At 31.5% G+C, this 26,842-nt stretch overlaps 3 protein-coding genes across 5 annotated transcripts in view; 1 reads left to right on the top strand and 2 right to left on the bottom strand.

Annotated features, from left to right (window-relative positions):
* Positions 1-1,535: 1,535 nt before the first annotated feature.
* Nup98-96 (nuclear pore complex protein Nup98-96) lies at positions 1,536-14,551 on the bottom strand. Its single transcript, XM_018549054.1, has 20 exons — positions 14,421-14,551; positions 12,644-12,716; positions 12,260-12,487; positions 11,479-11,718; positions 11,196-11,396; positions 11,021-11,104; positions 10,751-10,930; positions 10,530-10,657; positions 10,151-10,460; positions 9,138-9,321; positions 8,670-8,778; positions 8,450-8,590; positions 7,960-8,240; positions 7,621-7,853; positions 6,831-7,073; positions 4,365-6,654; positions 3,263-3,574; positions 3,047-3,144; positions 1,977-2,223; positions 1,536-1,903 (listed from the first exon to the last, which is right to left on the bottom strand). The coding sequence occupies exons 2-20, from the start codon at positions 12,672-12,674 to the stop codon at positions 1,711-1,713; spliced, it is 5,733 nt and encodes a 1,910-aa protein (XP_018404556.1). The 5' UTR covers positions 12,675-12,716; positions 14,421-14,551; the 3' UTR covers positions 1,536-1,710.
* Positions 14,552-15,205: 654 nt separating this feature from the next.
* On the bottom strand, positions 15,206-18,886 carry slv (sugar transporter SWEET1). The gene is made up of 4 exons (XM_018549022.1): positions 18,700-18,886; positions 16,304-16,381; positions 15,939-16,221; positions 15,206-15,421 (listed from the first exon to the last, which is right to left on the bottom strand). The coding sequence occupies exons 1-4, from the start codon at positions 18,774-18,776 to the stop codon at positions 15,206-15,208; spliced, it is 654 nt and encodes a 217-aa protein (XP_018404524.1). The 5' UTR covers positions 18,777-18,886.
* Positions 18,887-24,002: 5,116 nt separating this feature from the next.
* NfI (Nuclear factor I) overlaps positions 24,003-26,842 on the top strand; it is a 62,739-nt gene continuing 59,899 nt past the window's right edge. For all 3 annotated transcript variants that reach the window (XM_018549053.1, XM_018549050.1, XM_018549049.1), the window contains exons 1-2: positions 24,003-24,150; positions 24,336-24,984. In XM_018549053.1, coding sequence (XP_018404555.1) covers positions 24,904-24,984 — 81 coding nt within the window. In that variant the 5' untranslated portion in view covers positions 24,003-24,150; positions 24,336-24,903. The remainder of the gene's footprint in view (positions 24,151-24,335; positions 24,985-26,842) is intronic.

Below are 26,842 nucleotides of genomic sequence, written 5' to 3'. Positions count from 1 at the left end.
TTGCGACATATGAACTTAGCTGTATATTTTATAAATCCCTATACTATCGAATTCTAAATTTCACAAAAAATTCCTTACAAGTAGTGCGTTCGAAGAGGCGCTAGTAACATTATTTTTGTTATTCTATCTTCGTTATTTATTAGATGCAAAATAAAGACAGAATGACACAAATAGTACCAATAATATAGCGCCTCCTTGAATGCACCTAAAATTGTAAACTAATGAAATATGCAGAAAAATTTTTAAGTAATAAATCGTTGACAAAATTAGATGCAAGAGACAGAATTTGTGTATTTATTTATATTTGGATTCATTTAAACTTTCGTTTGTAATACACAGAAATTATATATAGATATATACGTAAATATCTCTTATTTATTTATTTCAACTTTAAAAGAGTGAAAACTTAATTTTATTTTTACAAACATTCCTTACATATATACGTATCTTACTCTTTTTTGTGATTACAACTATATACTGATTTTTTTCCTTGATAAAACTACGCTTTAAAGCTTCTGAATAATCACTGCAGCTGTATTGAATCGTGATGTCAGAAACGAGAAATGACTCGTTAATTCTTGTTACCTATTATTTGTAAAAATGTACGAAAACTATGCTTATCCTTCTTGACAGTCAGTAAATGATCATAAAAAGTGATAAAAGGCATGTGAAGTGTTTTTACTTAATACACATATCTAACCAATTTTCATTTACACGTACCTTTTATCATTTTTTTACGATTATTTACTGATTGTCAAGAGGAATAAGCATAGTTTTCGTCCATATTTACAAATGTTTAAAGCGATCTCAATATTTTGTTTAATCTAAATTGTCTTCATTTACAAATGGTACATAACAAAAATTAACGTATTATTTCTCGCTTCTGACATGACGATTTAATGACTGTGGTGCCTATTCAGAAGCTTAATGAAAAAATCTATTATGCACGTTACATTAATAAGTTTTCACATGATATTTTTTCGTGTCCAACTTAGCGTAATGTAAAATACAAGTCCATTATATGCAATAATTTATACTTGCGCTAATCATACTCGTTACTTTTATCTAAACTTCTCGGTAATATGCAAACAGAAATGTCCAAAAAGACGAAAAAATCCATGTAGAACAGTTAGTATATACATTATACATATTATATAATGAGCGCACATGTACTACGTACAAGTTATTTTTCATATATATACTTCTATAACTGTGCATCTTAAAAAATATCCGATTTATCTATGTTATTTAAACGCAACAATATAAATTATATAAAAAAAGAACCATGCGATATGATAGAACTATTTCTCTGCAAAATACAGAATTTCCACTTAACCGCGATTGATTATACTTGATTACGTATTACATATTTTCATACTGTTAGTTAAATATTTCTTAAAGAGACAATTTCGAATTGATAAAAAATGTAAGAAAGACTTAAATAGTATCACATATTGATGTATATTTTTGTTAAATATTTATAATTTCCATTTTTATCTACTGTATCAATCACACAATTTAGTAGTGCACCGCGACTTATTTGTATATACTGTATCAGGATTACTGAAAGGTTCTACAAAAAAACTTTACGTTTACTTTCCGTGTTAAATTACAATTTGCAGCTGTGTATAGAAAAAATAGGACCTTTAATAAAAGAACTTTACATAACTACGTAACCGATAAATTGACTTATACATATATTGTTTCGCATTATGGCATTACTTCTGTTACACGCATATTAACGACGGGTCGCAGTTCTTGTTGTGCATAATCTTCCGGTAAGGGTAACTGAGATATCAAACGGACCAATAACTTCGTGATTGATCTCTGCTCATTTTTCTGCATCAACAGCATATTTCTAGCTAAATGTAGAGTTCTTTTCGCAATTTCAGCTTGGCACAATCTAGAAATACGGAAAAAATGCATTTACACAGTAAAAAGAAGTAACAGTTTGCAATAATATGTATTTGCCATACTTATGTTTAGCAGTTGAGCATGGGAATTGATCAATTTTGTGACATAAGTTTGTTAATCGAGGTTTTAACGTTTCTAATTGATAAGCTAGTCCACAGTAATCAGGAGTCTTTAACAGGCTCTGAAGCTCGCTAGTTATTTCCATATATTCCCACAAAAGTTGTCCTTGATGCGACCACCCACTAATCGTGCTGCTACATTCAATTGGTACTAGTGAACTTAATAATGATTTTAAATATTCGTAGTTTTCTGTAACATAAAATATTAAATAAAATCGTTTATAACATACTAATATGTACATAGAATGTTTATAAAGAGTTCCGGGACAAAAAGATATCTCGAAAACAAAACATTTCTTTTTGTGAAAGAAAAAATATTAAATAGAAGAGGATATATATATATATATATATATATGTATATATATATTAAATAATGCAATAGAGATGGGCACAGCAATTTAATCTTGAATACAATTTTCAAGAACATTACCTCGAGTATTTCAAATAAAATCCCCTCTATTTTTTATTGTATTTTCTCATAATAATTGTCAAGCCATTTACGAAATACTGGTTATAAACTGTTCATAAGTATTGGGTCAGTGCATATAATATCTTAACACAGAATAAATATCATATTCACATCATTACTTGGATTAAGAATTATCGTACACAGTAAATAGTGATTTTGATCGTCGAATTAAATTTAGTTAAAATTGATATAATTCCCCAAACAATAAACATTTACGTTGGATGATACAAGTATCCAACATTCACAAAAATTAAAACTTTGAAAACTCAAGTTCTTCCAAAACACTAGTTAGAGAAATGTTTATGTAATTTGAAAATATCTTATGTTATAAGGATAAAAAATAAAAAGGTTCCACTTAAATCCTAAAGATAGCTTCCAGTAGACTTTGAAAACTTAGATCAAATTATTATGTTCCTCTAATGCATGACTTAACCAACAACTTTGTAAATATTAAAAAAAATTTATTTTTAAAATATCTTGCCACCCAAAGACTCCCGAGGCTCTTTGATTCTCTATACAAAAAGAAAGAGGAAGAAATCAATACCATTTATTATAGCATCGGCTGCCAGATGCTCTATAATAATTTCATGAGCTTGGGTCCATTGTTCCGCCTGGATGTAGTACCAAGCTGCTTCACCATACCTGTATAAGTGTCAATTTTCTTTAAATAGAGTTTTATTTTAATTAACAAATATAGCAATTTTCTTAAATTCTTTTTAAATTCAGGCATATGAATGTATCTGAACATATTGTTAAATACCTCTTATTAATGCTACTTTTGATAGCTTTGGCTTGATGAATCCAAACCAATGATATACCAAGCTCTTCCTTCAAGAATTGTTCACGCTTCACATATTCAGGAGTATCGTCTATTTCTATGTGACGTAACAGCAAGTCCTGTACAGCAGTTCGTCGCCTAGACGAATCTCGTAAGTGCAATACTATGAATATTGCCCAGTGCCAAAGTCCATGTGCCTCCAATTGTGTCGCAAAGTTTGTGTGTGTTAATGCGACAACATGATCAGAGAGATGCGTATAACCCAAAGCTACGAGGGTTTGTTGCATCAACCAACTATCGGAATAATATATTATGAGATATAATATATAGGAAAGAAAGAAAAAGAGAGAGAGAGAGAAAAAAATATGGGGAACCGATAAAAACAAAGCGTTAGAGAGAAAACTATTTCATATAAAATGAGGTTTTAACGAATGCATCAAACGGTAATACTTATTTGATTTGAGTGTAAGTATAAAGGAGTTCTCAAAATCAACTTTAATAAATAAGTATCGTCATTTAATGCATTTGTTGAAATCTTATTATTTTTATATAAAATATTTTTTTCTCTAATGTCTTATTTTTTAAAATATTTTACTGACTCCATATTTTTTCTTACTGTGTAAAAAAATTGTAATCATATTGAGAATGATTATTTATAAAGAATGAAAAACGTTTTGTTAATTAGCACAACTTCTTCATTATAAATTTAGACTAATTATAATTCAATAAATAGTTTATGAGATATTTTATATTCATGTCAAAATGTGTTCTATGTTTTAACGAGTTTCTTAAAATTTTAACATGATAGAGGGAATTAGTAAACAAAGTCATATTCAGTGCCTAAAAAAGTGTAGAAAATGATTATTTCCGTTCTTGTACTTTTTTGTTAAACAGTGTTATTTACATAACATTATCTGCAAATTAATCCATGTCTATTTTTATTTTTATACATGTACACATACGAATTTGTGTAAAAATTAAAAGTATTTATAATCAAATAGAATAAAATAGATTTTATCTCAACTTTATATATACCTCATTCTTATACTGTTCCTACTAAAATATTGTTATAATACGAAATTACCTTAATCTGTAATCTAAAGGATTGGCGGTATATGACAGTGGATTCAAAAGTTCGCCCAAATCGTGATTCCCCGTGCAGTACAATTTTAAAAGTTGAAAGCAGAGATCGTGTATCCGTTTGCCATTATTTAACTCGGCGTCGTAATCATACTCTTTATATTCAGGTTCAGGAATTGCTGCGTATGCTTGAGCTTCCGTTGTATTGAACGATGCTTCATAGAGGTCCAAAGCATCGGTGATTGAAGAAGTCGGCGGTGATAAATACCATAGATGAATGGCAAACGCCCGCTTCCAGTCTAGATCCTCGCACACATTAATAGTGCCATGTTTGCTGGAGATAAGCGGTTCACCCGCAACCAACATGAATAGCTTCAGACGATCAATTGTGAGATTTTCGTCCACATCAGTTTCCTGCCATAATGCGAGTTGTTGCTTAATCAGTTTCTTGACTGTCGCACCACTTCGTAATTGTGCCATCAGTAACGCCAAACAGTGATCTCCGACCTTCCGTGCTTCCTGGCACGCTTCCTCCAGTTTACAAGCAGAGAGCAGCGACAATATTATTTTCTCGTGAGAGTTCTTAGTTACAATGTCGATATTTTTGATTTCTTGTTCGATCGTTTTTTGAACCACATTCTTTAACCATTCGCCTACGGCTTCTCTTCTCATCATGACGTTATAGTGTTCTTCATTGGCGTTATTAGTTGTGTCTTCATCAACAAAATTTCCCCAAAGTGCTACGCATAGAGTCCACACAATACTCGCGTATTGACGGTATGATCTCTCGGCGCTGCCACATTGTATGTGTTCATCATTGGTATCCTCGCTTGGTCTTTGTTCCTTTTCAGCAAGATCCTGTGCTAGCGTGCAATGTAATCGCAATGCTTCGTTTGCACTGTCGGTCGTTACGTCAAACGTGGGACAATCTCCCTCATGACCCATCACACAGTGATCTAGTTGAATTCTCAAATGACATTCTATACTATCCTTGAACATTTTCGTGTCATATTCGTCACCACCCACAATCTGTAAACGTTGAACAATTACTGTCGATGAGACGTCATCCGACAGACGACCAGAGACGTAATGGTTTAATTGACTAAATGTGTTTCTTAGTTGCATCTTGATTGCTTGCTCTTGCGTGCTGAGAGATAGTAATGTCAGACCGGCACCCCAACTCGGTCGAAATGTCCTGCCCATGTATATACCGGTGTCGGCGATGCAACGAAATCGCAACTTATTCAACCTAGATTCTTCAAGCGGAACAACTTCATAGTGATACTTTAACACGTTTGTCACAGGTGTAATCGTAGGTGGTGGAATAGTTTTCTCAATGAACTGTTTGTCTTTGATACCAACACTAGGTAAATGTGATTTTCTACTAAACGTATAAAGTATGTTTTCCGGGCACGGAGATAGTGCTTTGTTTGCGATAAGAGTCGTTCGTAATGTCGAAGTGTTGTATGGAACTTCGTCGTTCTTGGTTTCTGTAATATCTGGGAAATAGCTTATCAAAGTTTTTTGTACAGAAGGGAATATGTCATTGCTTGTTTCCTCGTTTATGTCTTCATCATTTACGTCGAAGAAGCTTGCTTTCATAAGCTGTAATTTATGACTGTCTGTACCAGCTACACGAGCGCTATCACCAATCGGACTAATGGTCATTCGTTTTTCGTAATTGTAATCTCCAGGGACAAAGCCAGAACGGTTAAATGTAGTTTTGTCGACTTGACTGACGATCATTCTTCGTTCCTCGTAATTGTGATCGCTGTAGGCAAAATGGTTAATTGGAACCTTTCCTAAAAAATTGCTCTCTATCATACTTAGGTGTTGGCCGTTTCCGATCTTCGTCGGACCATTAAGCGTTCCGTTAATCGTTCCATTGATTGCTTCCTTATTTATCGTTGATGGATCAACAAGCTTGTTCTTTTGTATAGCTGTGGAGAATCCCTTCAATTTCTTTGCTTCTGAAGTTGACGGGATCTGATTGTCATCCTCGTCTGAATCACTGAGACCATACTTGGAAAAGTGGTCAACTTTGAAAACCCACGAGCCAGTTTCCGGTCGATACTCGAGGAAACGGGTGTCGTGTTTCGCGGATACTCTACGTAATTTTCCTTCGTAATTCATCGCGGTGAGTCGCTGCGGATCCGTAATTGGTTCGTGCAGCGACTTGTCATGCGGCCATACCTTATCTAAAGTGACCTGCGCCTTTCGATTCAGGCCTTGTCCCACTGGTGGCTTCTTCTCATCGTCGGGATAAATAATTACCTCTTTATGACGAAAATGTACTACAATGGAAATTATATATCAGTTAATATGTAAATAATTCTTTTTTTAAAGAAAGATGTTTATAGTCGCAGTAGAATATTTAATTATAGTGAATTTGAAAAATACAATGCAATATATAATATTACAAAATATTTATAAAAATTAATATATTAATTAATATATTTATACAACTTACCGATTTCATCAAGATTCAGACCATAAATATCAAATGAGTCTGGAAAATATACGTTGCCATAACCTTCGCGACCGATAGTAAAGTTCGGTACAATACATGTCTCGCCGCAAACGAAATCGTCTAGTTTGTCAAGCGACGGAATGGTATAATAACCTACTCGTCGTAATATAACTTTAGCCATGTTCATAGTCCAGGTTGATTGTAACATTGAAAATGAATTTTCATCCGTTTCTTGACCGGATTCTTAAAAAATTATAGAAATATAAGTGTTATAAACACATAAAAAATCTCATTTTTTTGAAAAAAAAAATTTTTTTAGCTACTTTGGAAATTAACTATATAGTTAATTTCAAAAAAATATGATATATATATATATATCATATATATAAATATATATATTTATCATTTCATAATTTCATATTAGATAATAAATGATTATATATTGGATTGGGGGAAAGTCTTTTACATATATATGTAAAAGGACTTTTATTTTATATCTTCGTTAAAAATGAACGAAATTTAAATTAAAAAGAAAAAAGTTTTAAAGTTTAAAATCTTTATTTCTGAAAGGCTACTATATTTTTTGAGTTTCTGTGAATTTGGTAATTATTATATAAAAAACTAGGAGATAGCTAAAATTTTGAAATTATATAATTGCAATGAAAATTTCGTAACAAATGGATCGGTTGGGAAAGGGTCCTTTTACATATATGTAAAAAGACTTTTTTTCCCTAATCCAATAATTTATTAACATAATCCTTTAGTTATTATAAATTATTTAATAGTTTACCTGCACTTTGCATAGTAAGATTCACAGAACTTTTCTCATCAAAAGTAGAATTTAGTGGCACTTCATTCAAATTAATCGATTCTGAATGATTTGATATATTATTTTGCGTTCTTAATTCGACCACTGTATTATTCACCTCTTCGGATACATTTGTTCCAGAAAAGGGTGATTGCTGCCCCTCGAGCAATTCATCGTTCAAAATTTTATTTTTCCGTGGAATTGTCGACTTCAACCTATGTAAATTACATTTAAAGATATTCAAATTTATATTTTTTTAATGTTTGCAATAACTTAAAAAAAAAAAGATGGAGAAACTGAAAAAGATATATTTTGCATTACCAAGATGTAGATGACCGTCGATCATTTGCAAAACGATTATTATCTTGGCTGTGATTTTCTTTGTCATTAACTTCAATATTATTACTATGCACAATACTAGTATCTGCCCTATCATCTGCAGTATCATTCCTTGTCACGGATTCCACATTTTCGGTAGGAGATTGAACCGAAGAATTTGTTGCTAATTTCGGTCGTAATACTAAACGTTTTGCACTTGGCCGAGGTTGAAAAGCTTCGGTTATTACGGGATCCTCTTCTTCGAGGCCATCAAACAATGATTTCTAGGAAGGCATTTCGTAAAATAATTATTTAGTATACTATTTAATAATGATATATAACAAATATTTTACAAGCACGTTCCATATGTAAATGTTTAAAAATTAATTTAATAAGGGAGGGTGTTAAAAAGATGTTGATTTTATCCTCAAATTACGTAGGAGTGAATTTTGAAAAATCATTATTTTAATCCTCAAAATACACCCTCCTTTACCTTAGATAGTTGTGTAGAACTGACAACTCTAGCTTTGATTTTCGGAGATTTATTATTCGCAGTAACTCTATATTGCGGACTGTTCAATACTTTCGATGCTGGATTTGTAGGTTTTAAAAGTTCTTCGGTCTTTCCAGATGCCTATAAAGATACACATTGCAAACAAAAATTACAGTATTTCTTTTAGGATAATCATTTTATATCGACAAGGTAAACTTACTGGTAAAAGATTCTTCAATAATGGTGAATCACCAAATGGTGCAGAAACGAGAGCCAAAATTTGTTGATGTACTGGTACTGAACCATTTGTTTTAGTTTGGTTTGTCACTCTGAAAGATAAATATGTAACTGATAATGGAAAACTGAGCTTAAAACGGAGTAAAGATACGTTGTAATTTGATCGTGACAATCAGTTTGAACTTCAAGTTGAAGATTGCTCAAAACAATATTCTCTTTGTTTATATTTATACATGTATAACAGCACTACGATTGGTTGTTGACTCTTGATATTTACGCCATCGTAGTTAGATAAAAGAAAGATAAAATTAAATCATTTTTCACAACATATTTTACAATGGGTAGTACTAGTTTACAACTATACTTTTCGACACTTCATAATCACTTACGACTACGTTCACGCAATTGTAGAACTATCTTCAATAAAATAAGAGTATAAATATTGTGTTACCCTCCGCCAAGCGAGTTCATTCCTGTTCCAGATATCATATTAGAATTTGTTCCAAAAGTAGAAGATCCAAATGTTCCAGAAGTGTTAAAAGTTGTATTATTTCCAGCATTTCCGAACAAACTGCCTGGCTTTTGTTGTCCAAATAACGAAGAACCACCACTCAAATTTAAACCAGTATTCGTACCTATACACATATATAACACATACAATATATATATTGTATAAATATTCGTACACATATACATATACTGGCTGTAATAGAGCAACTGTATCAGATTTGTTTTTCAAAAAATGTGTATTTTCTTGAAAAATGCACATTTTTATTGACTGCCAGACAAGTTCGCCTTTTGTCTTTGTGTTCTTTTGTGTGAGTGTGTGTAATAAAAGATATACATATTATAATTTCTCCACTCAATAAAAACGCGTGCATATATGCATGTTTGTGTACAGAGTTAGTCATAAGTATGTTTTAAAATTTCGTGAAAACAGTCACTGTTTCAAATTTATGTGTTCATTATTTCAACAATCAATCAATTGTGATAATTTTATAGTTTATACATTAGTTCTTTGTTTTGATCCAGGAAAAAACATGATCACAAAATTTTTAAATGTACTTATGATTAATGCTTGATTGCACCAACATTATTTGATTTTAAGCGAGACTTAAAACTCTATCTATCTCGTATTAGAGCCGAAAGAGAGAAAGAGACAGTTTAAGACTCGCTTAAAATCGAAATTATGTTGGTGCAATCGGGTCTAAATCACACATATATACAATACTAATGTAAGAAATTTACTAGAAATAAACGCAACCTAGAAACTATCAGTGCTAAGGTGCTAAGGTTGTGTGGCTCAGTGGCATAGAACGGAAATCTACCAACATGGAGAGGGGAGATCAGGCCTCGATTCGAATCTCAGAGCATCCTGATATTTTTCAAGTGTCGTCGCTTATTTCTAATATTAATATATATTGATTAGATTTATGTAAAATAAACCAATATAAAAAAAATTACCAAGTCCACTTGAAGATGCAGGTGTAGCTCCAAATGAAAATCCTGATGTTTGTCCAGCCGGTTTAAAAGACGAATTGAACAATGAAGACCCAGCATTAGTGCCAGAATTGAAACCTGTATTAGTTCCAAATGTGGAAGATGCAGTTGCACCAAACGTAGATGTTGTTCCAAATCCTGTGGTAGTCGTTTTGTTACCAAATAATGGTGTAGTGGTATTTGTAGCAGGTTGACCAAAACCAGTAAAGACGGCACTAGTCGACGTTGATGGAATATTAAAAGCAGACTTGTTCTGATTGAACAATCCAATGCTCTATAAACAAAGTATAAGTTGCATTATGATTTTTACACATATGGAATGTGTTTATTAAATGTATATTACCTGATTAGGTTGTGTGGAACCAAATGTAGATCCAAATCCTGTATTTTGTCCAGTATTAATGCTACCAAAGCCTGTTCCAGCGGTTTGATTAGTATTACTGGTGCCAAAAAGCGGCGTTGGAGCAGCTGCTATAAATAAAATTAATAAATATCCTGTTTATACACGGGAGCCTCCTCCAATGACCTTGACATATGTTGTCATATGGATAAATAAAAACTTACTACCAAATGGCTTTGTTTGAGTATTAGTACCAAACAAATTTGTGGTGGGCGTGGAATTGAATGCAAAACTATTTGTTGTTGTAGTTGCTGGTGTTCCAAAATTACTAATAGGTTTTCCAAATAGTCCAGTTGATCCTGATTGGCTAGTAGTACCAAATCCTCCGGTCATTGATCCAAATCCTCGAACAAATAAAAACAGTTAAAGACATCTCTTCATATGTTATAAATATCCCTATTTAATTAATAAATGTTTTACATCATGTAATTTACCTGTTCCAGCTGTGCTAGTACCAGCTGCTGCGCTACCAAATGGTGATGTTTGCGCTGATGTTCCAAAAAGACCCGTTTGTGGACCTGTTTAAAAAAAAGAGAAAAAAAGAAAGCCAAAAAATTAATGTTTTGTTTTTCATTTTAGGTTAAAATGTTGAATCAATATACAATATACCTTTTCTTCCAATTTGGTAATCTTCAAAACGTAATTCCTCGTATGATTTAGATTCATATTCCTTCATAGATGCAATGCAACAATGACGGGCTGAAATACTGTGCGATATTCCATTCTTTGACATAGAATCAGTTGTAATGACAGGCGTGAATTTTACAGCAGTACCAGCTGGTATAGTAGTGGGATTAGTATTACCAAACCCTGTATAGAAAGAAATTAAAGTGCTTGAAATTTTAAGTATTATTAATTTAGGTATATACACATAATTGCGCTCATGATCTACCTGTGGTTGTACCAAAAAGATTTGTATTTGCGGTGGTGTTGGCTTGACCGAAAGGAGTAGGTTGCTGTGCATTCTGTTGTGGTTGCCCAAATAGATTGGATCCTGATGTTGTGCCAAAGTTAAAACCAGGTTTGTTAGCTTGACCAAATGCCGAAGCCCCTGGACTTGTACCAAAAAGGTTTGTACCAGCATTTTGTTGGGTACCAAAAAGATTGGTATTTGTATTTGTTGTACCAAAACCTGTAAAAATAAAAATATATTCGTCAATCTCTAACAATATATGATATAGCATCAGTAAATCAAATTAGATTTGTTTGCTTGCTAATTACATTTAATACTTATTGATTTAAAAAGAGATTATTATAAAATAAGTTACTTTAATATGTAAAATAGCTAAATAAAAATGTCTTTTACTACAAGAAATAATAAAACGGATATAAATTATATTATTTTGGATAAGTTTTAAAAAAAAATTTAACTTATTAATTCTTATTTATTTTTTTCTAATATGTGAACAATTCTTATAATTCGTAAGAATTATTGTCAAATATTGTGTAATAAAATATTTTTAGCAATTTTTTAATAGCAAAATGTTTTCTTAAAAATATATATGATTTAGAATGTTTCAGATGCATGAATTTTGGATATATATAAATGCATGTAAAAAAAAATATATGTATACATATATGTATGTACCTACATACATACAGGAAAATATTTTTTTAAGTTGATTTATAGGCAAATGTAAATTTATAAATTTAAACAATTTATAAATTGCTACCTCCAAAGGATGGTTGAGTGTTAGTTGGCTGTCTAAATGCCGGTGGCGTTGTGGTATTTCCAAACAAACCACCTGTGGTAGCACCTGTAGGTTTAGAACTAAAGAGTGATGAAGTGTTGCTACTACCAAAGACAGGTGTTGCTCCACTACCAAAACTTGTTGTAGTAATGGGTTTACCAAATGCAGATTGCCCAAAAGGACTGTTTTGTGTTGCTGTACTAAATCCACCTTCAAAGTACATACATATTTCAATAAAAAATTCTCAAATATAAATCTCTAAGATAATATTTACATATACAGGGAGTCATGAATTTAAATGGCCAAACTTTAAAAACATGTAGAGAATCAATAAACTATGAAAAAAATCTTGTATAATGTACTTACTGAATGATGTATTTCCTGTTTGCCCGAACATATTTAATGCCAAATTAAAACAGAATCTTGTTACAAATTCCACCTGAAATAAAAGTAAATTAAGATTAACTGCATATAAAATAACTTTTTTATATCAATGTATAATTTATTTACAATATATATTTGTTATATTATAATTAGCACATATTACATATTTCCCCTCCCCCCCAAAAAAATAAAAAAATAATTACTACACTAATCAAGAATTATTACTTTATAATACATTTAATGATTAATGTTTTTGTACATGATATGATAAAACTATTAATAACATTCTGTGATATATATTTCTATAAATATTAAAACAATTGAAATAATGTAAATTACTTTAATTTTAAGCAAGGCTTAGAACTCTCTTCCTTTCTGTTTTTCTATCGGCTTAAAAAAAAAAAGATTATTAAGTTTTGCTTAAAGTCAAAGTAATGTTGATGTAATCAAACCTTAAAAGTACTTACTTAATTAATACTCAAATTTCACTTTTTTTTTTAATAGTGTACTTTTGTCTTAATAATAACAAAGTATATAACAAAATAAATATAAAACAATTTTTCCTATGTTTTTTTAAATTTTACCTATATGTATTTTGTATACTTTCAGATGAAAAATATATCTATTGCAAGATTTTTTAGTTTTTTCCATTTTTTGTCATACATACAATTGTATATATACCTATACATATATACATACATGTATAATTTTTTTATTAGGAGTACAAATTAAGCTGGAAACACAATGCGAGGGAATAGCGATAGCGATAAGTTTCAACCTATCAAAAATGTGTATTACGGCGTATTTGATAAGTTGAAACTTATCGCTATCGCTGTTTCCTTGCATTGTGTCTTGGGCTTTAGTTCAGTCCGTTTTCCAAAAGATAATCGCCTCCAAAGATAAGTCATTTTTTCGAGATGGAATTCAAAAATTACCTGAGATAGGAAAAAGTAGTAGCCAGCGATGGACAATTAATCTATTCATTCATTTTGTTTTGAAATAAATGCATTTTTGAACACAAAAAATAGACTAAACTAATTTATACACCTAATATATATATTGGGTTAGGAAAAAAAACCTTTTATATATGTAAAATAATAATGTAAATAATATAATGTAAAATAATTTCTCTTTCCTACAGTTTTTTTATGTAATGATGTACTATGTATTATAAATATTATAATAATATGGTAAATATAAAGCCAAATGTTACAATTATAGGTCTATTTTCTGTTGCTAAACTAGTGTACACTTTTGAAACTTAAGAGTAAGATACATACATAATTGATATTTGACAAAAACGAAAAAAGAATTCTAATGCAATTTAGTACAAAAATAAAAAAGATCTATTGCTAAAATGGATCTTGTTATCTGATTGTAAATGCAAGTCATGTTTATTTTTTGAGACGCAATATGCGTAACATTATGTATGTAAAGATACATGATCAAAGTCAAAAAAAGAAGATTAATACAAGAACAATGTTTTCTAATGGATTCAGTTTCTGTGTGCTGAAATATATGAAATAGAAAAGGTAAAACAAAAAATTTTCAACATATTTTCTTATTAAATACAGAAGTTCTATAAAAATCATTAAAATTTTTCGCTTATCGCGTTTCCAATAATAAAAATGCGTAATACACATTAGATTCGCTATGATTATAACCTGGTAAAATCAGAATATCGTCTACACGGAAGGAGAGGGGGAGAGAAACAGTTTTGCGTACTATCCGAAACGGCTAACTGTTCGATTATACATACCTACTTCGACTATCTGCGCAGATAAAGTTCATGTAAATTCGTGCTTAAAGCATGAAGAGATTCTTTACAATTATCCACAAATTTGACACAAACGCATCTAAACGCAATTAATCCAGAATGTGAAACCGAATATGTACGAATATTACGAATTAGGATTACCAATCTCACAGTGTTGCCAAGCAGTGATAAAAATTAACAAGGCCTTGATAGAGTCCCTATATTATAGGGACTCTAGATTCACACTGCATCCGATGTGCGTCGTGCCGTCGTACGACGGTCGACGACTCTGCAACCAATCAGACAAATCGTATCATCAATACGAAGAAAAATCCTGTTTTCTGATTGGTTGGAGAGTCGTCGTATGTACACTTCTTCTATACTAATTCTAAAAGTTCAGAAATAAAAAACAAACCTATAGTGTACTATTAAAAAAAACAATGGGCGCGTTCAGCGGGACTCAACAGTTGAGTGAGCGCTCACTATTATTGGTGCATTCTTCTAGATTAAAAATTCTGATTGGATGATCTAAAAGAATACACCAATAATAGCGAGCGCTCACTCAACTGTTGAGTCCGCTGAACGCGACCATTGACTTCACCAATTCACAATTGTGTGGCTGTGGAATCACACAGCCCGACGATAGGATATTAGTTTATTTCCTATAAAATTTTATTAAAAACACTTTAAAACTTATTTGTACACCTAATAATACTTCTTACATACAATGTTTTAATAAATTTTATTAATTAAATAAATCCACAGAACAAAAGATACAATTAATGTTCTCATATAAAATAGGCTTGATCTGTTCGTTTACTTGGATAAATAAAAAACAAAGAAAGTTGAAAAGCTGACAAAATACAACCCATAAAATTTGGTATTTGTATAAATAGGTCACTGATCAGACATCCATATGCAAACCATTGGCAAGATACTACCATAGAGGACATTATGACTGGAAATGGTAAACTGTCTGTGCTTTTCACTCTAATCACATGTGCCTATAACAAATTTGTAGCCATTTATTACCAATACATATACAGTTATATTATAATGAAAGAGGGTCAATAAAATCGTTTTTTTTGCTCCATATTAAATTTTAATTAGATAATTTTTTTGTATTGTATGGTCACTAGAAATATAAGAAATAATCATTACATGAGAAAAAAATTTCCATAATCCATAAATACCTAATTAATTATTAGTTTAATTATGTCACTATGATACTAGATATATATTACTAATAATTAATTAGAATTTTATGGATTATTTTCTCATATGTAATGATTACTTTTAATATTTCTAAAAATAATACAAAAAAATTGTCTGATGTAAGTCCGTAGCTAGTACAAAAACAGTCTTATTAATTCTCCACCTTAGGATATATTTAACTTAGCATAATATTTAAAAAATATACATATTTCCCATCAGTGATTTTATTTGATGAGATCTATGTGTAATAATTTTACTTAATAGAATTTTATGACTACAAATAAAAAAATATTATTTCATACTTACAAGTGATATTAATGGTGATGCAAAGAATAATATAGTTAAGCTGCAACTAAGAAATCCTATGTGCTCCGCAGCCAAAACTTTGTCTTGTTGATAAATACTGTATAAATATACAAGCAAAATCAAACAGACCGCTACTATAAACTGCTTAATAGTAGCTAATTTTTTCACATTGTATAAGATATAAATCAATATGTAACATATTTGTAATATTGTACCAAATATATTTACAGATACAATAAACAAATCTCCAGTAAGTATTCCATATCTTAGCCACAAACTACAACTGAAATGATAAAAATATATTCTTAAACTATATTTATATTATTGGTAAATTGGTAAATATTGCTTAGTTATATGATACATACGACATAAAACATGTCACAAAGGCCAATCCCGAGCTATCTCCAGTTGTACCATTTCTAATATATTTTTTACACACTAATCTGTAATAAAATTTATTACATTTATTTAATTTGTCTGACATTTAAATCTAACAATTCAATTATTACATGGTAATGAAATATCTTGCAAGATTTGATAAAAATATATTCTTAATACATCTAATTAGATCATTTGTGTCCTGCATGTTTTTTAAGAGCATCTGAATAAAAATAATGATCTCTATATTTTTCATTTAAAAAATTTAGTATTTGGAAGACAGATGTGCTGCTAACTTCATTTCATATTCAATCTTTGACAAGAACAACTTGAAAGTTCACATTGATCACAAATGACCCAAGTTTTTCTGTAGTTGAGAAATTTTTATTCTTTTTTTTATTTTTAACTGATTATTATTCACATATCGTATATTTATTAGCTATTAAAAAATTTTAATAATAATTTTGTGCGAAAATAAACTATCGTTATTATACTTAAATGTTATAAATATTGTTATTATATATTAAACATTTTATAAATGATATTAAAAAAAGTTTCTTCTCATTAGTAGTAAGTTTTTGTGATGTGATATCAATAATACATTATTTAAAATATAAATACAATATACATATACTTATTAATATGTCTTCTACAATAAAAAATATCACAAAAGCGTGGTAATATGCAAATGTCTGCTTTGTTACAAATGACATTGCTATGATGTAATTATAAACTTGTGGTAAAAATTGTGACCTTACTATAATACTACTATATCACAAATAGAGATAATAATATGATGTTACTGTGATCTTTTAATAATCTCATAAATGATGTCATAATTTACTTGTGAACCTATTGTGATGTTACTGTTAAGTTTTTTTATCATACAGGATACATCAGTTTATACCCATACATATACTAAAAAAAAAATCTTTAAGTTTCTGAATAACATAATGTTTTTTAGACTGCAGCAATATATATCTTTCTTTTGTAATTTGGAATGAAACTTTAAAGTATAAAACACATTTTTTTCTTAAATTACACTTGTTTTGAATTTTTATATAAAAAAGTACGTTAATTTTTTTCATTTTGTTGATTTTGCTATTAGTTGTAATATTTAGATATAATATTATAAATTTTACAAACACTTTCTAAAGATATTAAGATCAGAATTCCATACATGTAAAAATTATTTAATAATAAATAAATTGAAACATTAAAGGACTCTTAATATAAACATTTTCATATTAAAATATGTTAATAACAAGGCTCAATAAATTTAAAAAATAATTAAAACAAACAGGGCTACGAGCCAATATTCGTTAAAATATAAAGGTCTTAGTAAATATAATATGTCATTAGTTAAAAATAAATATAAAGTTTAATAAAATTTAAAAACAAACGTTTCGACTTTAATTAGGTCATTATCAATGTTAAAAAATCTCAAGATATCGTTAACGATGTACAAAATATGATATTAAAAACGAATACATGTGTAAAATTATTATAAAATACGAAAAATAAGTATATAAATCTTGTACTGTGGGTATTTAATCTCACTCGCTATTGAAGACTTAATAATCTCGGCGCAAATTGGAAAGAGTCCGACAAAAAGCAATCATTAAAAAATGTACAGGCTCCACATTTCTAAATAAAATAGTAAAAAAAAAAATAAAACAGTGTCAGTAACGAATACAAATAATAAAAAATATAAAGAAAAGAATATAATGTAAGAGTCAATTAATCAGTAAAGAAATCAATTCTCAAGGCAACCAATTACAATGAAATGTGAAATTACAATATATTACAAGTAACTACATATCCATTATGTTAATTTAGTAACAATTAAATTAAATAATAATCAATTACCTTGTAAAATTGTATAAAAATACAATTATAAATAATATATAATTAGAATAATGCGATGAGAGACCCATTTCTAGATGTTGACAGTAAGACAATTTTCATATTATTTTTAATTTTAATTTGACTATTACTTTGCCCTTTTATTGTTAATGATTATTATTTAATATTTATATATATTTGAAAATTGATCCGAGACACAAACAATTCAGCATATGTAGAAAAGAATCAGGAAATCATTATGGATTAAGTCCAACGAAATATGTGACTATGTCAATTATATTAAATAAAAAATAAATGTTATTTAATTAAGTAAATAAAATAATTATACGAAATAAAAGATATGTATGGATAATTCGTAATTCGAAACATAGAAATATAAAACATTTAATCATAGGTTGATAAATAATACAAAGTTAAATGCATTCTTAAATAAAAAAACAAATTTTGCTAATAAATTGTTTAAATAAATAAAAACTCATTGTTTAGTAAGCTATCAACGTTATTTGTATTTACTTACACGCCTGCTAGAAATTGTAGAACAGTACAAATTGAAGCGGATAATGCAAGTACATTTTTAATCCCCATCGAAATCATAATTTAAGATATACATTTCTTCCACACATTAGTTGTCATTTAACAGTTTATCTAATTCATCTAGTACACAATCTAATACATTTAATAATACGTGTATGCAAAACATAGGTTACCGGACAAAATCTATCAAAAATGGCGGACAAGTGTTGGTAATTTGGCATTTCTCGAAAATTCCTAGGATCAATAAATTTATTTGGGTCTGCGCACAATGGAGAAACATATTAAAATATTAACCTATCAGAATCGTGTATTTCGGTGTAACTGGTATCTGATAGGTTAATATTTTCATACCTAATACCTGTTCTTCCATTGGGCAGACGATCTTAAAATAAGAACCGACTATTGTAGGATTCAAGGTGCTTTTTCATGCGCAGCACGCTGCAGCAGCAATTCGTTACTATTGGTTAAGAATTTTAAGTAAGCTAGATGACGCACTTCCGGCGCAAAATACATTTTGCCGCAGTTCGTTGAAGTTGAACCGAACGAACAGCAAGCAGCAAGCGGCAAAATCGAGGCAATATTATTTATTGCAATAAATATTAGGAAAATTAACGAAGAATGGCTTCGGATAAGGTACGAATATTTGTAAATTAGATCATTTTATACTTTACACTTTACTTTTTCAAATTTGTGGTAAAGTATAAAATGATCTAATTTACAAACATGTATCCGTACCTTATCCGAAGCCATTTTTCGTTTATTTTCCTAATATTTATTGCAATAAATAATATTTTTATAATGAAACGACGGACATGTTGTACGCTTTCTCGATTTTGCCGCTTGCTGCTTGCTGTTCGTTCGGTTCAACTTCAACGAACTGCGGCAAAATGTATTTGCGCCGGAAGTACGTCATCTAGCTTACATAAAATTCTTAACCAATAGTAACGAATTGCTGCTGCAGCGTGCTGCGCATGAAAAAGTACCTTCACACACTGCATCCGATTTTCGTCGTACGATGATTCTGCAACCAATAAAAAAACAGGATTTTGCTTGGCATCGATGATACGATTTTTCTGGTTGGAAAATCGTCGTACGACACATACATATCGGATGCAATGTGAATCCAGTATATGAATACCGGCCCTATGCACGGCTCATGCGTATATGAGAACGGCAAGATGCCTATAAAGCGCGCAGCGCAAGAAAGTGCATCTGCGCATGGATTATCTCAGCAGTCAGCTCCCGAGGTGAGGCATTTTATCTGGTGTGATGTCTATGGACAACGGTTATCAGTTATATTTGCCATTTTAGGCGGGAAAAATTGTTCCTTTTGTTAGTAAAGCTATTGCCCGATTGCCATATCGTCCACCTATTCATTAACTGGAGGCGGGAGTCATTAATTAAAGAAGTTAGTAAAGCTAGTGTTGTATAAAGAACCACAATTAACACAAAATGAAAAAACTTCAAATTTTTGTTAACGATGAATTATGGATACTGAACGTACGAGTATATCCGATGCTGAATTTGTAGCAGCAACATCTGGCAGTAAGTACTAATACCTTAAACTTCAAATTTCTTTAAAAAAGGAGCAGTGTAATGTTTATTTCATATGCCCATTAGAATTGTGTTTTTTATTTATGCGGAGCACATTTCATACTTTGAATATCAATCAAAGATTATCAACTTGATGGCTACAAATGGCACGAAACGAACGGACATCCGCCATGTCTGTTTACAAAATTAATTTTTATAATCGACTTAAAATTGTTGGTAAAAATATCAATCAGGAGATTTAACTTCAATATCTTGATTTTGACATATATATTGTCATGACTTTAACAAATTTTAGTCGTCGTTCATCATTTGTTAAAAAAATATTAATCTTTTTATAAGAAAACGAAATTTTTTAATGTAAGGTGTCAATTTCCACTTTACATCTTCCCTTGATTAGGGGCGTTCGGCTTTCTAAGCGAAGCGAGGTTCACCTCACTTTCTCCCCTGTCAAGGAGGAGTACGACTTTTCACACGAAGCAAAGTCCACTTCACATCCCTCCCTGTATGTAGGATCGTATAACTTATAATTCCACTCAAAGTCAAGTCTACTCATCAACACCAAAATATAATTTGGATTTAATTATTCTTTTTAAGCCTCGTTTTGTATGGAAAATCGTGTGCACCTAGAAAGGAAGAGATTTGACTTCTTGTGAAAAATCAAACTTCTTTATGCTAAGGAAGGGGGGGGGGGGAATGTGGAGTAGTTTAGTTATGTGTATAGAAGCAGTATATGTCGCCCCCCCCCCCTCTCTAAAGCAGTGATGGCGCACCAGTGTATGCATGCTCCTTCCCCAAAAAACCTAATTCAACTCATATTTTAGTATGGTCAAGAAGTATGGTCTAGCCTTCGTTTAGCTTTATGTAGAGCGTACATAAAGCGAGGGTCAACTCATATTGAAATGTAAGTTGAATCATTTTCATTTGAGGGTGTTGCTCCCTGGAGGTCAGTGTATACTGTTTACATGCATATACTTTGCAACACAAAACATGAGGCTGGGTTTTAAGAACCTCGCTTTGAGAGGTTGTGGACCCAGTCTGAGGAAAGGGGATATAGAATAGTTTTTAATATTTTTTTTTTATGTGTATAATAAAAACGAGACGTTATTTCTTAAACTTTTTTTGTTTATAATTGTTTAACGAATTACGAGTGAATTTCGGCTAAAATTTTTTGAAGATCATGACCTTGACAATGTATGTAAAGTCAAGATCATTGAAGCGAGGTCTCCTGATCAGTATTTTTTACAAAACGTTTAGTAAAAAAGTTTATAATTGTGTGTGTATATATAATTCTCTGATCTCTAATCTTTTTATGCAATAAATGTCCGACAAAAAAATTAATAACTTTATCTATGTTTTTTAAAAAATAAAATATGTACTATAGATATTGTTTAATAAGAGTTAATTGTCGATTAAGCTAATCAAAGTTTGATTAAAATTTTTTTAAATGCAAGATTTTCAAGAACTTTATTATGAGCTTTAATATAGTATAATATATATGAGAGGTACTGTTCCTGCACTTATAAAATGTTGTTGCACAATATTGCTTTTTATTCTTGTTCTATACATTTAGCCAATTGAGTAATATGTATACGCATAACATAATCGAGAAATAATTTTCCTTAATTTTTATTTTCTATTTTCATTATATTGTCTCAATAGACGAAATATCATTGTTATAATGTTATTACAACGATATCCAATAATATATATTTTTTAAAATATGTTTCACACTCATCAAAATTATTGTAATTTATAAATTTATACCAAATTTTGCATAACTTCAAGTAAGCATAACTACTTGAAAGATAGTCGCATTTAAAAGCTTTTGTTTCCATTTTCAAGTATGAAGTTTGTATTGTACTTTAAGATGCTTTTAATTAAATTTTAAATTCATTTTTACTTTCGCTCATTATCTTTTTTGACGTAAGGACATATTACGGCTGAATAAAAATTGCATGATTTGATGCACTATATAGAGTACAATAAATTTTTTCGCAAATGTGATAATTATCTTAAAGTATGTATTTTTTCTTATAAATTAAAAAAATAAAGTTTTGTGTGATTTTTGTTGCAAAGAGATACAATACATATTGAAATTACCTATATGTATTTTTTTTAATTCTTGTTCTATACATTTAATTAATTGAGTAATATGTATACGCATAACATAATCGAGAAATAATTTTCCTTAATTTTTATTTTCTATTTTCATTATATTTTCTCAATAGACGAAATATCATTGTTATAATGTTATTACAACGATATCCAAAATATATATTTTTTAAAATATGTTTCACACTCATCAAAATTATCGTAATACATTAGTTACCGCTAACATTACCATTATCCGATTCACACCAAACGGAGATTGTTGGTCAAATATTGTGTGTGTGTGTGTGTGTGTGTGTGTGTGTGTGTGTGTGTGTGTGTGTGTGTGTGTGTGTGTGTGTGTGTGTGTGTGTGCGTGCGTGTGCGTGCGCGCGCGCAGGTGCGTATTAGATAAGCGCTTAGTTATGTTTTACATTTTAAAATCTTGTATTCTCGCTTCACGCCCTTGTATAATTTCTTGCTATCTATTGATGCAAATTCTAATTGTGACCTGAGAAAATTCCCATTTCTTATTCAATGCAGTGCAGCTTCCGTAAGTTCGTGATCCAAGCTTTGTGGCCTTTCTTCTATTATATTTCATGTTAGATGATATTTAAACCTCAGTAAAAACAATAATTAGAACAATAATTAGAAATACAATACTAATAATAAACAATTCACGTTTCATCATTTCATTACTTTTCCAACGTTTTATGCTGCATTTATAAAGTATTTGAAAAAATATTTAAACATTTTCTAAATGTTGATAAATATATTATTATTATAGATAATATTTTACGATATTTATAAAATAATATATGAGACCGTTGATAAAATATATATAAAATCAATATGTCAGAATGCTTCTTGTTTATTTATGCCCAATTTCTTCACTTCTAGATAAGTTACGGATAACTTTATCCAGAAGATATTCCATTGTATTCTGGGAGATATCTTCTAGATAAAGGTTATCTAGAGGTGAAGAAATTGAGCATTAGTTGTTAACATTTTTCACTTTTTGTTCTTTTTTTTTATTTTTTTCAAGAATATATTTTTTGCATTGAAGTTAAATATTTCTGTTTAATACATACATTCATGTTTCTAACTTAAAAGTAAACTTTAAAATTGATTTTCTCTACGTTTCTATACACTTATTTTTATAAATCCTTTATTCATTTTTATTTCGTTTGATTAATATTTCTTTACTTCTCCCTCTTTCGAATTATCTTTCTATATCTCGTGGCGGACTGTACTCTGACATCGAGCGCGATGCTGTTGGCTTTTTACGCCGACGCCACCGGCACCGCCGACGTCGCCAACGCCGACGCAGCGACGCCGACGCCGACGCTGATGCTGACGCCGACGCCGACGCCGACGCCGATTCCAATGCCGACGCAGTGTTCACGGTATCGGGTCGACGTAGTCTGAAACTCGGCGTCTTTGGACGTAGGGGAGCTGAAACGATTCGAAGCATTAAGAACTTTCCATCATTATTTTCGTTATATTGTCATTGTGTTCGTCAACTTGATCGTAGAGACAATATTAAAATTACGTAGTCAAGAAAAAGGAGTGAAAAGAGAAAGAGAGAAGTGCAACTCATTAATAAAGATAAAGTGAAATAAAGAGAGAGAGAAAGAGAGAGAAGAGAAAATAACCAAAAATCAAGAAGAGAGATAGAGAGAGAGCGCAAGCGATATATAAAAAGATCCAGAAAGAGAGTAACTTAAAGATTATCCTTACAAGGTATTTTCAGAAAGAAGAAAGGCATCGAAAAAAGAAGGGGTGAAAGTTGGTAAGATGTATGTGTGTGTGTGTGTGTTTGTGTGTGTGTATGAGAGAGAGAGAGAGAGAAGGGCGCGCGCGCGTTGTGTGTGTGTGTGTGTAGCGCGCGCGCGCGCATGAGAGGGGGAGGGAGAGAGGGAGAGAGAAGCTAAACCCAAAATTGAAAAGTTTGCAATTTGTGGCTGCTGCGGTTAGGTAGGATGCGTGTACTTGGGTGCGGCGTCTCGTCACCACCCGGCAAACGACAGTTTAGCAGTGTCAACAGCATCCGTAATATCATCGCCAACAGCAAACACGTCTGCGACGAGAACGACAGTCCTGCGGAAACGTTTCTCGAGAGCGCGGGAGATAGTGACCGAATCGTCAAAGACAGCGGATTCTTGCGGAGCTTGAGAATTCAGTACGACTGCATTACCACCATCTCCACCACCACCACCACCACCACTGTATCATCCGGAACTTCCTCGAAATCTCGCGAGAGAAGAAAGTTTCTTCCATCCACGTGCCTCATCTTTGACAACTCGCGACAGCAATCGTACAATTATAGATTGAGAAGAGCACGATCCCTGTCATTCGGACGATAACGGATTTTGGAAAGCAGAGGAATTTAGATTTTATGCTCGTTGTCCAAATTAATTGTAAGCTTCTTTTCCTCCTCATGATAACCATCTTTGAATTTGGGCGTTAAAACGCGAAGTCAAACATCAGCGGCAAAGTTGAATCCATTCCAGCCTGAAGAGTTCAGACAACGTTCAGATTACTCATGTTCATCCCGGACACTCTGAGAAGCTGCATGGTGGAACCGGATATTTCGACTTATCTACAAGCTCCTTCCGTCGGACAGGTGCTTAAGATTTTCAAAAATATTTTATTTACGTTTGCCGGTAAAAAGAATTCGATTTTGTTATTTTGTGCATGTGCGCCAAAGTTTCCTGCGCTTACTTCACTAATCGATAGTTTTTAAATAACAATAGCGCTATATTGTTGTTAGTTAGCACTGGTAGCTTTTAGGTAATATATCTATAATTTCTTACATCGGAGAAAAACATCGTAAAGCGATCATGCGAGTATGCTTTAAACGCGTGTGCTTTGGTGTTCCTTCTTCTTATTTATCTGACCGATTACTTGTATCCTGTAATATATCTTATGATATTGCGAAAAATATTTGACTGAAAATGAACAAACCAAAAGATTCTGATTGTATCAATCAGAATTTTCTAGTATGTCCATTTTTAACGAAACATTTCTCTCAGCGTACACACGTAATTATTGTCGATTTATCTCCGACTATAATCTCTGTGTATCATGATTAATTTAAGCATGTGCGCGCGCGCGTACATTTGTATGTATACATAACATATACGTATATTCCTAGCTGACGCTAAATATTCGGCGGAAATATGTACTGCTTGCTTGCGAATGCGTTTCGTGATATATACAAGGAGTATTTATACAATATTTGGGGAACGTTTCATTGACATTTGCACATTTTGATTCTTTTTATTATTTTGGAATATTCGGCATCCTGGGAATACGAATCGAACTTTCTATGAATATTTAGCAGCAGCTGGGCTATCAATTCAATATGATTTGATACTTCCTCACTGATCTTGAACATAACATTCTATTCGGAGTAAATATATTATATATACTGAAATATAGGGTTATCTGAAATTTAACGAATCAAGCAAATCTCATTGCTTGATAAAATATTTCAAAATAAAAGGGAAAATAAGGGATGATTAGCGAAGGAAATACAGAATTGCTCGATGTCACGTTGCATCGCGTCGCATCATTTCGAGGGCAAATCTAGTAAGCTAGGACAGGGGCTATTAATAACTGTTTAGGATACCGTACCTGGCCGCCGAGCGCGCGGTACCGTCCGCGTCTCGACGACCGGCGTCTCAGTGTCGTCGCGACGACCGACGTTGCATTCGCCGTTCCGCCAACGTCGAGACGTAGGTCGCGTACGAGTTCGCGGAATTCGAAACAGCCCTCCCACGTAATTGCGACTAATTTGTTTTCAATAGTTGAAGTGTTCATATGAACTGAAAAAAAAAAAAGAGAGAAGTTATTTCGGCAGTCATTTCGTTATCTCGAACTAGACGTTGTCGTATCGAAATTAAAGCACCTTAAATCACTCACCCAGTTACGCTCTGTCGTGATATTTTAACGCTGAAATGGCGCAGTGTGTGCAACATAGTTATTCTTGAAAGAATATAAGAAAACTATACCATGCGCTTTATATAGAGCCAGATGCTCGACCGATCCGGATTCTTGCTATTTGAATCCGAGTGGACATATCACTGTGTTAATTGTACGTTTGGTTTCATCGATTGCTCGTTGTTACATTTTTCATACCGATTGTTTCATTTTTGTCGTACGCTTTCCCATCGAATCGATATTCTTAACGTGTTATTTATCGTAGAGACATTGTGTAAATGATTTTCGCGGTCTTGTTATACATATATATACATTATTTTTGCTGTTTATTTATTACCTTTAGGCAGTTAATTTGGACTTTTTGTTTCTATGATTTTTACAAGCAGAAAAATTATGTTAACTCGATATATATTGGGTTGTCAATTGTGACTCGTGAATTTTTTTGAACAAGTTTGCGCCACGCGATATTGCGCGAGTAGAGACAGAAGAGAAGAAGGAGAAGGAGGAGGAGGAGGAGGAGGAGGAGGTGGAGGTGGAGG

The sequence above is a fragment of the Cyphomyrmex costatus genome, unplaced genomic scaffold (genome assembly GCF_001594065.2).
Source record: "Cyphomyrmex costatus isolate MS0001 unplaced genomic scaffold, Ccosl1.0 scaffold76, whole genome shotgun sequence".
NCBI classification, from domain to species: domain Eukaryota; kingdom Metazoa; phylum Arthropoda; class Insecta; order Hymenoptera; family Formicidae; genus Cyphomyrmex; species Cyphomyrmex costatus.
The sequence above is the reverse complement of the archived record's forward strand: the minus strand, read 5'-3'. Positions and strand labels throughout refer to the sequence as shown.